The sequence below is a fragment of the Ammospiza caudacuta genome, chromosome 1 (assembly GCF_027887145.1).
Source record: "Ammospiza caudacuta isolate bAmmCau1 chromosome 1, bAmmCau1.pri, whole genome shotgun sequence".
Taxonomy (NCBI): Eukaryota; Metazoa; Chordata; class Aves; order Passeriformes; family Passerellidae; genus Ammospiza; species Ammospiza caudacuta.
Genome location: NC_080593.1, coordinates 41717391 through 41731908, shown reverse-complemented (window position 1 = coordinate 41731908; position 14518 = coordinate 41717391). Strand labels below are relative to the sequence as shown.

Genomic DNA, 14518 nt, shown 5'->3' with positions numbered 1-14518 from the left:
CCTGAATTTGCACAGTGGATACTAACTGCATAAAGAAGGAATATTTTAAGAGACTAGACAGGTGGAGGAAAAAAGCTGAGAAAGAAAAAAGATGTAGTTACATCTATCCTACTTCCCCAAGCATGGACTTCAGTGGCTAGAAGTTATTCACATACACTGCTGGCTGCAGTACTTTAAGGTACACCGAGTCCTGATCTAACTATGACTTCACATTTGCTCCAGCCACAGAGCTCCCAAAGCATATGGAAGTTGTTCAGGACAGCCTGGTAATGCTAAAATCAGGAGGGCAGCTAAAATGGTAAGAAATTTAATCTTCCTTTGAGAACTAAGACCTGACTTAAATTGCTGCCGAAGAGGCGCTATCCAAACCACAGATGTACTACAGCTTTATGTAACAAGTTTTCAGCAGTATCTAAGCTGCTAATTAGGCTCAGGATCAGACCAGATCAGTATCTCAAGACACACAAGAATCCTGGATAGCTGCTTCTGCTTTCTTCTCTGAAAATAACCAGAAGAGATAACCCATTACTAATCACCTGTGGTCTGCTTCAAAGTTCGGCCCCTTGTAAAGCAACATTAAAGATGTGCTTATATTAGTTAGTGAGATGAAATCTACAAAATTGCCACATTATCATCCAAAAAGCCCCAGGCACCATCGAACCATGCCAACAGGTGATGTATAGGCATGATGAACTTAATCCCATTCTGAGCTGCAGAATCCATAGCAGGATTAAAACTGGAGGGAGATGGCTCACCTGCATCTCACATCTAAAATATTTAGATCCAGTAGAATTACAGGTCAACACTTGATAAATCTAACTGAAATCCCTTTTCTTGCTAAGTCAATAAATTGAGTACCAGCTCACTTATGATCCTTCTGGGTAAAATGTTAAACAAAATTAAAAACCACATCCACATTCTGAGAAGGCATTTGTTCTTTAGTCCTCATTTAACATTCTCCACTCTTCTTCCTTATTAACTACACCAGCACAAGAAGCTTATCAGTGATGAGGGAGCTTCAGTTTTCATACATCTTAAGAAATGCACACAAGTGTTTTTAAAGGAAAGTCCTGGTCATGATGAGAAATCATCATTCTTATATATTTATCTTTTTGGGACTGCCTATCCCACATCAATTCATCTGCATCCTCCCAAATTCCCCTACCATGACTTCTCCTGGGCAAAAATCCTTAATGATACCTTACAAGAAATTTGGAAGCATTCTCCTTCTGAAATCTCCCATTCTTAATGTTCTGAGGACTTCAAAAAACTGCAGTCAAATTACTCTCTAGCTCCAAGAAAGAGAACCAGATCACTCTGGCTCCTGTAAGACTGATACCACAAAAGCCCCCTCGAGGGAATTACAGCCTCATAACATACAGTTGCCTATTATTTATTCTGTGGCCAGATTCTGCCAGCTGGTATAAATCAGGGCAGGTTCCTCGGCTTGAACAGAGGAAGCTGATTTATGCCAGCTGACAGCCTGGCTGCACGCGCTCCACTTGCACAATGCTAGTTTTTAAAGGGACCTGTTAAAGTGCCCCAGGCACGTAAGAACCACGCTCGGGTCTTTACTTGGAAAATGTTGCTCCGAGGAATAGAACTGTGAGACCTTCCTGCTGCTCTCTGGGTGTACTGTTCAGATTCACAGAAAAAAGTCTCTAAGCCCTGACAGAACCACCATGACCTTGGGAACAAATCTGCATTTTCTAATGTCCCCTGCGTAGACCAGTTTTTTTAACTGGGCTTTAATGCTGCATTAAACAAAGCCCATGGGAATACCAATGCAATGTTTTGGAAGAACTGATCAGCTGCAGAGAGGGCAGAATTGACCTTTCAAAACTTGTGTTACTGGTAACTATAAACACACGATAAAGAATGTAGTGTGACTTGCAAATCACTTGCTAAACGTATAGCTTTGGCTGCTTGATAAATCTTTCTTTTTTATCTTAAAACCTCAGGTATCTACTTAAGAGAACAGGGAAACAGCTCATTTGAGGGTGTGGGCTGAAGTGCTTGGGTACAAACAGAAGAGAGTAGGAATAGAAGACAGCTTTCTAATACCTCTGGTTTCAAATTGCCATTGGAAAGGCACAGTGTTAATCCCAGGTGTCACTGCAGGGATGTAACTACTGGGTAGTCAACTGAAGCATGCTTTAAGTGTGAGGAGGCAGACTCCTCTATCTGCTCCTGAAATCTATTCATTTCAGTCCAATTTTTGCCAAAACACTGCTCTGGGTGAGCAGAGAATTGGAATCCTAGAGTCAGACTAACAGGACTGTTAATAATAAAAATTGTGGTTCCTTTGCATGACACAGATTTATGAATACAGCTTGTTATTACGATATGAAACAAAGACTAGAGGACTCAAGCCATTCAGAGCCCTTCCATTCCCACCCAACAAGGAGCAAATGAACACAAGGCTACAGGTCAACCTGAAAAACGCTGTCAGGGGAATATTTTTCCTGCCACACAAAGTGCTTCAACATTTCATACATTCTCATACACACAACAGAGTGAAACCAAAATAATTGGAGGTGTTAGATATGGGGATGTCTATATATGCATGCCCAGTGAGAGTGACAGCCCTCCAATATCCTGGGGAGAGTGGATAGGGGGAGCTGCAGTTTCAAATGTGCATTTTGTGAGTCAGGCCATGTACTTAATCCCACCTTTCTTCCATTGACCAGTGTTTAGTCTAATTATTGATTAATGATTATTTTTTTATCTTTCTATATCAGAAATTCCACTGTGGACTAGGGAAGAAACAAAAAAAAAAAAAAAAAAAAAAAGGAAATGTTTCCTGATGAAAGTTTAATGGAAACTAGTACATTTCCACAAATTGTCTCAGTTTTGACAAATCAGCATTTTCCCATGAAAAACAGTGTCAAAAACTCTCAACCAGCTGTAATTTCCACCAGATTAACTCAGGGATGAATGCCAGCAGGAAGTTCTTGCTAAATACCACTTGTTTGAGCAAGAGAAAACTATTTCTTCCTGAGACGATCTTCCCAGAGGTGAAAAGGCTTTAAAACCCATGTGAAAAAAAGGACAGGTAGTTCCAGCTGTAACAACTACAATGGCATTCACAGCAAGAGAAAGAGCAAGGAAATAGCATATTAAAAAAAAATACGCATGAACATGGACAAATCAGCAACTAGTACTTCCCCTGACACTGCTAATGTTATCATTTCTTAAAATCTAGAACAGTTGCTAAAGCTGTGGAGCAATGCAAACAAGCTGACATTAGCCTATACGAACTGCTGGGCAGGATCTTTAAAATATGCTTCAATTTCAATTCTCCTAAAATCTCTAGAAGCTAATGGACACATACAAATGATGAGCATGCTGTCACCAGGAAAAAATGGAATTAAGCAATTCCTGGTGAGATTTGTTAGTTCTAACTACTCCTCTGGATGAGATTCCATCAGGGGATGGCGTTTGAAGCAATTTGCTCTCTTTACATATCTTACCCTAAACATCTGTACACCACTAAAACCATGTTCTTTCAGGCAGTAGGATATAAAATGTTGTACTCAACAAGTGCCAGTGCTGCTGCTCTGTTGCTATGCCAGAGTACAGACATAATATGAAAAACAACTGTTGAAGATTTAGCTGGGTCACTGAGAACCCAATTCTGCAGATTTTTAGTGCCAACCCATTGCTTACAGTGGCATTTGCCCTGTCTCAGTGTGTACTCCCACTCCTTGCTCTAAAAGCAATCTATCCCCTGTAGTAAGAAGCTTCTCTGCTGTTTCTTAATACAACACCTGCCAGTGAAATTAAACTTCCAAAGGACTTTGGCTGTCAAAGCCAAGACATACTCTTTCTGATTTATTTTAGTCTATTTTGACCTTCCAGAACAAGAGTTCATAGAAAAGCACAAGAAGTTTTTCATCGCCTTTTATTTTATTCTTGAAACCATTTTATAAGGGTTTAAAAATCACTTCCCATTATCCTATGGGAAGGGAAAAAAACCCCCATAAAACAAAAAACCTCTCTAATACCAACAAAATTTAAGGCTAAAGATCAATTAAGTAACCCAAATCTCAGCACTCACTCTCTTAGACTAGAATTCAGCCAACTGTCTTTTTCATATCAGGACAGGCTCTCCACTACTTCCACTGGGAACCCCTTGTACTCTACAACATCTTTAGAGACTGGTTGATACCTCAGTCAATTTTACTGAGTTTGCAATGCTCTGGCCATACAAAATATCTAATGTTCCTGGGATGTGCCTACCTAGGTATTTCCCCTGAGTCAACAGGCTCCTCTGTGGCAAAGGAAATAACGCTGCTGTCTCCCACCTGCCTCAGGGCACCCTTTCATTCCTCTGCTTGTCAGGTGCCAGAAGGGCTGTGGGAACCATGGGCAGATCAGGGCTGTAGCAAATCAGCTGTTCCCCCTGCTAATCCTGGGACCACAGAGGTGGCTGGAAGCTCTGCCTTTCACTGTGGGCTGGACTGTGGCCATGCCAGCCAGGGTGGAGATTGCACGATCACTTTCATCAGGATCTGTCACAGCACGAGTGAGCATGTTTCATACCTAGCTGATAGAAATGCACCCTGTTATGCAAGATCCAAGAGTACCAGATTGGGCACAACCTGTTGGTTTTGCTCATTTTGGCAGTACTGGAAGTAAGGCACAGCTCTTCTGAGGTCGGAGGAGTGGCAGTGAATGTTAGCAAAGTGCATGTAGCACACACATACATTACTGAGAAAAGAGTTCCTGTGCCACAAATGCAAAAAAAATAAAAACCCAAAAAACCAATAATGTATCACTTTAAAAATATCTTGCAGAGGAAATATAAGCATCGGAAACTCCAACAACGGGTGCTACAGTGATATTTGGCTCTTTTTTTTTCCCCTCAAAAGAGCAAATGCTTTCTAAAAGCCTTTAAAAAAAACTTGCAAAAACCCCCACAAACCAAACCACGAGGAATTTTCCTTCTGGTAAGAGCCTGATACCATATTTCCTTCCATGTTCAGAGTTAACCTTGTCACAATGACAACTTTTATTAGGCCCCATTATAGGATGCTACATCTTTCAAACTGTAACAATTCATCCCAGAAAGGAGAATTTCATTTTGAAGCAATGTTGTTTGACTAAATATAGGTCATATAATAGTAAGTGTTTATAAAATATGAGTGAGAAAATACTATGAATATGAAAAACTCTGAATTACTCCATTGCCCTTTTTTTTGAAATTACTTTTGAAACTGTTTCAGGAAACCTGCTGTAACTCTGTATAACTCTACTAATGCTAATGGAACTATATTAATTTGCAGAAGTTTAAGATCTGGCTCATAATTTTTTAATAGAAACCATTCTGATATGGAATTCACCACCTGATTATTAGAGAAGCTTGTTAATGCCAATGAACTAAAAATAGCAAGTAAACAAAAGTGTTTTTCAAAGTCTTAGGTATAGAAGTCTCACAATTCAAGGATACCCCATAAATAGAAGAAAATGCAATATCACCTCTGATACATCCCTACTTCCCTCCTGAAATACCTGGAAAAATGCCAGTTTTAATGGGGGGCAGGAATGCATTTTAGACTCAATCCTGTCACAAACATGTTCCATCCCGTTACAAGATTTTGCTCTCCTACTTCCCTTTTGCAAACATCTGAAGCTCTAAATTTGATTTTCATACTATAAAATTAACTAACTCTGATATGACTTTCAAAAAAATAGACAATAATGGAAATAGAGTTTGGCTGAATAGAGATATTAAGTTCCTGATGTTCAGAGATGAACAATTATTACATGGATGATTCTAAGAAACAAATTTCTGGTTATGATCACCCAAAGACAAACTACAAATTCATATTCACTTGAACACACTAACACCAATTTCTTACTTGGGCAACTGCTGTGTTGCACTGCCATTAATTGATAAAATGCTCAATAAATCATTCAAAATCATTAAAAAAAAATTACACCTTGCTCCTTTACTCTATGCAAAAAAGTCAATTACTTCTGTGTAGTACAGGACATGAGAGTATCTTTTTCAAAGGAGAAAATTCCTGTTGAACCTGTTCATGAATTTGTGGGTTTTTCCAAAATCCTTACGGGAATGTGTCATTCTTGTCTAACATTTTGCTGTGAAGAATGTTAAAATGAAATATTAGCTGGTGCTTTGTTAACTAGCCATCTGGTTAGTTACTAGGCATACCTGGGAACTGAGCTCTTCTGAGACTGATATATCTCCTTTATTTTTTTCAGCCTCACTATAGTGATGAAATATTACAAAATAAGTAGCTTTTTGTTTTCTTTTTTCTGTTTTGTTTTCCCCCAAGCATTTGGCAGCTCTAATTTTCATTCTGGTGCCAAATAACTACCGACATCCAAACCTCACACTTTCTGCTCCACAGAACTGTTGCTTTCTGATCAACTCTTCTGTCATAATAGAATTCTATGGCACAATAGAATCCTATGGTGGTTATCAAAACAGCTTTTGAAGCTATGGGATAGATTATCTGACAACAGGCCTACTCAGTTTTGGTTATTGTAGGCTGTAGATGAAGATGCGTATGAAAAATGCTGGAATTGTAACTAGTTTATGTTCTTTTTCCTCACTGGACCTATGACAAGAAAGATGAACAAACTCTTGAACCATGCCTGCCTTTAAAAATCGACCCATAGTTTGAGACTGTCTATAACTGACTGAGTGGGAAAAAACAAAGTATAATAATAAATAACACAAGATTAACAAAAGCTGAGCTTCTCCATTTAAAGTATTTTGTGATGGGAATCTGCAAAAGTTTGAGGCTGGGGGTCAAAATAAAGGCCATCACTAGTTGATTATGATTTATGATAATGAAAAATTATAGAGAAAATATGTAATATTAACAAGAAGCTACACACCTCAAATTTAATATAACTTTGAGTTGTGGGACACCATAGTCTCTTATTCTTACACTGTTCTTTTCTTCTGCCCTAAGTTTTCATGAGTAACTTTGCAGGTATGCAAAACCTGTTGACTTTGACAGGGCTGTTAATGAAGCATGAAGTTAGTCAAAACTGCACATAGCTAGAGGCAGTAGCTATTCAAGAGTTATCTACTTTATATTATTATGTTTCTGCCAAAACTTGAGATCAACTGCTGACCATGAATGGACCAGACAGGAGAATCAGAGGGCCCAGGGCAAAGTTTGTAGAAGCCCAGGTGTGCACACCTTACCTGAAGACTAAATCCAGATGTGCCATTACAAGACATCTTAGAAAGCTTCTTAATTCTTCACCAGTGTTTCAGATGCAGTTTGCTGCAATCTCTTGGTTCTCCTTTTAGGTTCACCACTTGTTCTGCAATGTGATTTAGGGCCTAACCTTGATTTTACAGATGTTAATTCACAGATGTGGGTAACTACTGGTAGGACAGAGACAGAAGGCTGCTCAGGGCAGGAATCTTGTTTTTGCAGCAGAACTTTGGCTCATAGTATATAATAAATTATGATATGAAGAATACTGCAAGTTGCAGACCCCAAAAACCTATCTAAGGATGTCTTGGTAGAAGCAGGGTAAGGATTGTAAAGTGTCACTTTTAAAGTGAGCCAAACAACATGCACAGTCAGTGCCGGAGAAATGAGTGCTTTTCAGTCCAACTGCTCACAGCCACGGCTGGACTCCGCTCTTAGCAGAAACTCTCACGAAACCCAAGTGTTGGTAACCAAGTGCAGACCCGCGCAGCAGCGGGCTCTGTGGCCGCGCACAGGCCCTCCTCTGAGAGCACCCGAGGCACTCCGGCCGTGCGGCCGGGGCTGTGCAGCACACACAGCCGGTGCCCGGCCGAGCGGCGGTGCAGCACACACACACACACAGCCGGTGCCCGGCCGAGCGGCGGTGCAGCACACACACACATACCCGGTGCCCGGCCGAGCGGCGGGGCCGGCCCGGAGGACGCTGCCAAGGCGCCGCGGCTCCCCCGGCCCGCGCCCCGGCCCGGCCCTGCACACGGGGCCGCACCAGGTGCGGGAGCCGCCGCATCAGCTGCGGGCAGGCCCTGCAGCCCTTCCCCCGGCCACTGCAGGCAGCCCCCACATGCCCTCTCCGGGCTCCTCCGGCCCGAGCAGACCCGGCTGATTTCCTGCCAAATCCGCTCCTTTCTCCCCGCTATTCCCTCCACGGACGGACCTCAGCTTTGGCCGCGAAACCCCGAGACTCCCAGTCCTTTCTTCCCCGCTTACTCTCCCGCAGAGCCATCAACAAACACGCTCACCCCCTCCCGAAATGTTTCCAGCCTCAAAACTTTCTTAACAACCGTGTCCCCCGCCTCCCGCGGCGGACGCCTGTCCCTCGCCGCCTGCCCCCGTCCCCTCCCGCCCCGCTCCGGCCCCGGCAGCTGTCAAGCGGCAGCGCGGGCCGGCGCGCACTTACCCCGGAGCAGAGCGGGGAGCGAGCTGCCCATGAGCGCCCAGAGGGAAAGGAGCAGCAGCAGCCGCCGCAGGCTCCTCGGCAGCCGGGGAGTCATCGCGGAGCCGGATCGGCGCGGCCGGCGAGCCGCGGGCGGGGCGCGGGGGCGGCGGGGAGGCCGCGGCGGCGGTGGCGGGGCTGGCGGGGAGCGGGGCTGCGCCGCTCCGCTGCTCGGGACCGCGGGTGACTCACTGAAACTTCACTTCGGCGCTGCAGGGGAAACAGGAAATCTTAAACTTCGCAAACAGCTGGGCAGGACTTTCTTACTCTTACAGTAGTTCCTTCTCCCCCTTCCCACAGTCACCCCCTCCCCTGCTCTCGCCCCTTTTCTTTCCTTTTTCTTTTTTTTTTTTTTTTCCTTTTAACATGAAACCTCACCCAGTTTGGTGTCAATCATCTGCCAGAGGCCAGCCCCTCTCAGGTCTGGCTCTCCCACCACAAGCGCGCCGGGGCCAGCCCCGACGTGCAGCCCGGATGGCTGCGCCTGCCTCCCTCCGAGGCGGGGACCGGGCCCGGGCACCCGCCCGGAGCTGCACCGTGCCGTGCGGGGAGCCTCAAGGTCGACAGGAAACCGCCAGCTCGGAGGGCTACTGCTCCCTCCCTGCGAGTTGAAAAGGACCCAGTCGAGTCATTTGGGACATGGGGGCTTTGCAGAGCTCCTCCCCGCATCCGTATCCCTGACCTTAGCGATGCTGCTGCAGCAGCTTGTTTCCTCCTCTGCAGAAGGGGTATCGAAAAGAAGGACGTAGCCTGCAGATGAACTAAAGCAGGGAGCAGGGAAGGTTGAAGTCGGGGTAACAGCAGGAAATATTCACACAGACTAACTGGGCACTCAGCTTGCAGATGTTGAAGCTGACTGGAACAACTTGCCACCTGCTGCTTGTTTCGCTCCCAAATAGGCTGGTTGTGCACTACTTTACCTCAAATGCTGTGCATGTGACACAAATGTCTCCATCCCTCTCCAAAGGAACTTCTACCAGAGATTTTGTCTTCTCTACAAGGGGAAGTTGCACCCAGGATTCAGAGAGTAGGAGCACACTGGTGATGCCAGCTTTTCATGGCCCTGTTAGAGATTGTAAGAATCATTCAGTTTTGAACCTGAATAAGGCTTGAGCTCTCTGCCAGTATAAATCCAGTCACTGCATAGACAGCAGTTGTATTGAGACCCATTTTCAGCTCACAGTCTTCCTTCCTCTCTGATTTAAATGGCTGGGCATTGATTGAAGGGTAAACTGATGTACATGGGGATAATTTGAGGACGATTGTTCCAACGTTGTTGATTCGCTTTTGTCTCAGTTACAACATTAGTTAGAGGTACAGATCTGGGTATTTCAGAAGGAGGGCTAAGCCCTCGGGGCAATATATGTAATTCATGCTCTGAATGTCCCAGATCACCTCTGTTTGAATTTGGAAATGTTTGCATAAAGAATTTAATTGGCCTATAACAGACATTAAAAAAAATAATTGTGCTTTTATGTAAATTTAGTTTTAAACACTCCCTAAATGCATATTTTCACCATGAAGTCTCAGTTTACTGTACAAACTCTCATAAACCTCTCTCCAAGAGCACTTCCCTCTCCCTCACCCTCTTTTAATATAGTCAAGATTCACTCAAACATGTGGTGGTCACCACCCTCCAGAGGTAAGAAAAGTTGCAGACTCCCCTTTGAGCATAGACTGGGGTGTTCTTATCAGTTCCTGTGCACCAGCTCTGTGCTAGAAGGTGGCTGTGTTTGCAGTATCCACTTAAACAAAAGCATTTCTCAACTCCCACAAGTATATACTGTGTGCTGTACACTGCTCTCTCCTCAGAGCTGTCAAGTTGCAGGTGCCAAAGAGTTGCAGTTTGCTTAGAAAGTTGGCTGTGTGTGCTGAACTCTCCTATTAGTTTCTGGTGACTACCTTCCAAGATGAAAAAGAAGTTTAAAAGCAAACAAGTATAGATTTAATATTACTGTTCAAACCTGTCACAATCCAGGCGTGACTTGGCAAGCCTGACACTGTCTCACTTGCATCTCTCTCCCTCACATGAGTGCTGTGGCTCTTTTCCAATATAGGCATATTCTGCCCAGTCTCTCTCATCCAGGGTCTGGCAGTAAGTGATGGAGACTGGCAGGAGATGTTGCCTTTGGGAAGGGCTGTATTCGGGTTTCCAGTGGTCTCAAATCCTCGAGTGCAGCCAGGCATCCCTGCCCTTCTCTCACATGAGGTGATACAGCACCTGTTACCCAGCAAGTGAGGAGTCTACTACAGGTAGACTTCAGGAATTTGATATTTCCATGTAAGAACTGCCTTTATTTTTACAAATCATCATGCAGTGAGGATTGTGCTACAGGTGAGCTTTGAGTGTTCAGAGAACCCAGTGAGAGATGTTACTAGAATGTTTTTGTGTGGAAGGAAATCTTACCTGGATATCCTCAGGGAAAGGGTAGTGTATCTTTGTCACCAATAGTCTGTGTGGAAGTCAAAGTAAAGCCAACTTTGGGTCACAGATTTATCCCAGACAGGCTCATTAGTGAAAACTCATATTTTGCCTTTTTGAGTACTACAAACCTCCCTTTTAGGGCCCAAATGCAGCTTAATCAGGATTCCCTGGACAACCAAAATATATGAAACAAGACCAAGCTGGTAATTTCTTTCCATTTCGTTGTTCATAGCTCCCAGTTCCCTGTTTTCAGATAGCAGTTTCTTCTAAATTGAAACTGTGAGTATTTAACCTCAGCCTGACTGAGGTAGAGGAAGAGTCCTCTTCAAAAGTGGGAGATTAATGGTGTAAATAATAATCTCCAGCCTGACAGGGTAAGGGAAGACAGCTATTTTCAGTTCCTCATTTGAAAAGGCAAAATATCAAAGTACTGAATATTGTGTTTTCTTTCTGAGCCTTGGAAGTATATACTGAGAACACAAACAATTTAGTACCTCTTGTATCTCAGGGTCTCCTAGAGAAAACATGCTAACTGCTCCTTGCTGCATGTTTTAAGTATAGCTTTTAAAACAGTCCATAAAACTACCGAGTATAAATGATCTCTGTTTGTCATTCTAACTATTTTCTAGCTTTCAGTATCTTATTTCTGTCAAGATCCCACATGAACTACAGCATTATCCTTGTAGAAAAACACTTTCAAGCTTCTACAAAACATTCATTGTTACAAAAAAGCTGTTGTTTCACTGTACTTAACATACACTCAAAAGCATTCTGCTCACAGCCACAAGCTGCTGATGTCCACAATAAAGCAATTATTTCGATTAGTTTATTAACTGCAGTGTTGCTTTATGTAACAATCCCAGAACAAGATAGTTCCCAGATGCAGAATTAAGTAAGGCCTATACAGTTGCACTAACACAACATAATATTCATGCCTGTGTAGAGCTGATATATGTGGTGTGGGGTGAGACATCTCAACTTACTTTAGCTGCCTAAAATTTAGCCTTGGTCTGAAGTTCCAGGAGATGGCTGAGAGAATCTGTTGCCTTTCTCACCATCTGATGGAGCAGTCCTGTTTCTTTCACTGTGATGGGATAGTCCCAGATCGGGTTCAAGAACCAAAGGATGGAGGACAAATGCTGGATGAACAGAACTGCCATTTTGGTGGCAGCAGGTTATTAGGTCACCCACATTCCCTTGATCATCCAAGGAGAGAAAGGAATCTAGATATTTTAAAAACCTTCTAAACACAAAGAGCTGATGATAGGGAGCATAATTAGCCCAGACATCTACTTGGTAGGTATCTGACGTTAGAGACATGAATCCTAAAGAAAATGCCCTTTGAATTGTATACATCACATAAAGTAAGCTACATGATGCTTTACCCATTGGCAGTCATTGGAGTTAATGCCTGTGATTTTTGTTTGGAATGACACGGGGCAACCACGTACACAGTATGCTGATATTGCCTTACTGAAACGATTTATGAAGTAACTAGAAGAAGTAGCTTGGCCCAAATAAAAACATTGATGACTCTGGACAAGTTTTGTTATAACTACTTTCAAAATAAAAATAGCAAATCTGCTTGAAAAACTGGCATGCCCCATTTTGATGTTTTCATAGTGATACAGATTGGCTTTTGTTTTGAAGGAGGCTATTAGTTTTGATTTTTTTTTTTTTTTGTTCTCTCCATGTTACATATGAAAAAAGAACATGGGAACAATATCTGACACTGATTTCACTACAGTTAGGCAAGAAGTTTATTTTTCAGAGAAATTTTGGCATTTCAGTTCAAATCAAAGTCAAATTTTGTAAGCTTGTATTATTTGAAACTCAAAACCTCCATTCACTGCAGCACTCTGTTCACAAAACTGACATTTGCCTGCTAATTTTCAAATTGAGGGTGCTTGGCATGCAGCATTAGCCTTTCAGCATCCTTGATAAAAGCTTTGCCTGTCTTGTGTATCATTGGCTGAAGAACACATTGTCCTCTTTGGAGCAGTGTGAAACTCTTGTGCTCTGTATCACCATTTGAATAATATTTCTCTTTTAATTTAGGTTATCATAGAACACAGAATTACAGCTACTGTTAAACACAGTTCTCTTATTTTGTATAATCACTGGTTTCAACTTGTTATTGATAATTTGCACCATTATGAGAACGCATACACCCTCCAACAAGGACATTTACAAAAGGTTACATTAATTGGAAAATGTTTTTCAAAACTTATAAAAAATGTTTGGACTTAACACAGCATTTATGCTTATCTCATAGATATAATCAAATTAAAACATCTGTTGTGTGTAATCATCCGTCAGAAAAAGGAAATCAGCTTGTTATCAACTCCTGCATACATCAGAGGCAACAACAATAATGTTATCTTCAAGATTTATCTTAGTAAAGCTTTCTGCACAAATCTTCTGAATGACACTTATCAAAATGAGGTTTTGAAATATTATTTGAATTAGCACTCTATTCTCACCGAACTGCTGTTCATACGATCTCTGACTTTTAGCTAGAATGCAAATCAACCATTTCTAAGCTTCACCGAATTGGCTTGCTCTGTGTTTACTGTGGCTGTGTAAATACCCTGCAACAGTGAAAGCAGAACTATGTTGGTGTCAGAAGAGATATCTTTCTGCAGTGCTTCTGGCAGGAAACACCATTAATGTCACCACACAACCTTTAAACTAAAACTTCCATCTTATTTTTCCAAAAACAAAGGACATTTGGACACTTTATACTATTTTCTTCAGCTCCTACAATGAGTATCTGAGCTGGAGGGAAACTTGCATACTTCCGTAAGTGTGTTGTATTTTTGTGTGGAATCTTCTACATGGAAAAAGAACTTGTAAAAATAAGTCTAGATGATGTGGCACTCTTTAAAGCCATGAAAACAAATTATTACAGATGTACTCTGCATATAATTTAAGTTGCTCAAAAATATGGTTACCCATGGAACCTGTCTTCATTACTGCATAATTTGTAGTATTTACTATCATTAAAGCTTGTTTTTATAGGCTCTTCATTAAAAAGAATCTGAACATTGGATGCCAAGCCTCAGAAAATATCTGAAACTATCAAAGAACCTCAGTAGTAAAACACAGAGGCCCTTCTGTTTCATTTTTCCCACAGGAACAAAAGGGAGTTGTGTATCTATCATAAAATATATCCCTAAATCTAATCAGAAAGAATCTCAGTACTTCAACCACAAAGCCCCAGAACTGAGGAAAGCCTCCTCCCACCCCACCAAGCAGAAGATCATGTCTGTGTTGTTCAGGAATGCAGCACACTGATGATGTTAAAGTGGTTCATTTGACCGTGATCTTTAAACAAATTTATTTGCGATAGCACAGCTGCTCCTCTCAGGAAGGAAATGCACGCTTCCATAATTCTTATCTGCAAGGCAACTTTATGATCTGTGGTCACAGGAGGTGGCTACTGTGCTTTAGAGGTCAAAAGCAAGCAGTTCAGGAGGATCCAGAATGCCTTGGGAGTTGGATGTTGTTCCAACAGAGCTGACCCCATAACAAATAAGCTAACTGCGGCTTGCAAACAACTTAGCTAATAAAATTCACTTTTGCTATTTTCCTCATCTGTGATTAAGAGCTTCATGAAAGTAGCCTGCAAGCTCCATTTTCAGGCTGTGCACACAGTCTCCCACATCTTCCAACTGG

The 14518-nt window shown here is 42.3% G+C and overlaps 1 protein-coding gene across 1 annotated transcript in view; it reads right to left on the bottom strand.

The window, feature by feature from the left end:
* TGFBR2 (transforming growth factor beta receptor 2) overlaps positions 1–8636 on the bottom strand; it is a 62792-nt gene extending 54156 nt beyond the window's left edge. Inside the window, exon 1 of the mRNA XM_058810346.1 lies at positions 8380–8636. Within this exon, the coding sequence (XP_058666329.1) occupies positions 8380–8473 (94 nt within the window). The 5' untranslated portion in view covers positions 8474–8636. The remainder of the gene's footprint in view (positions 1–8379) is intronic.
* Positions 8637–14518: the final 5882 nt, after the last annotated feature.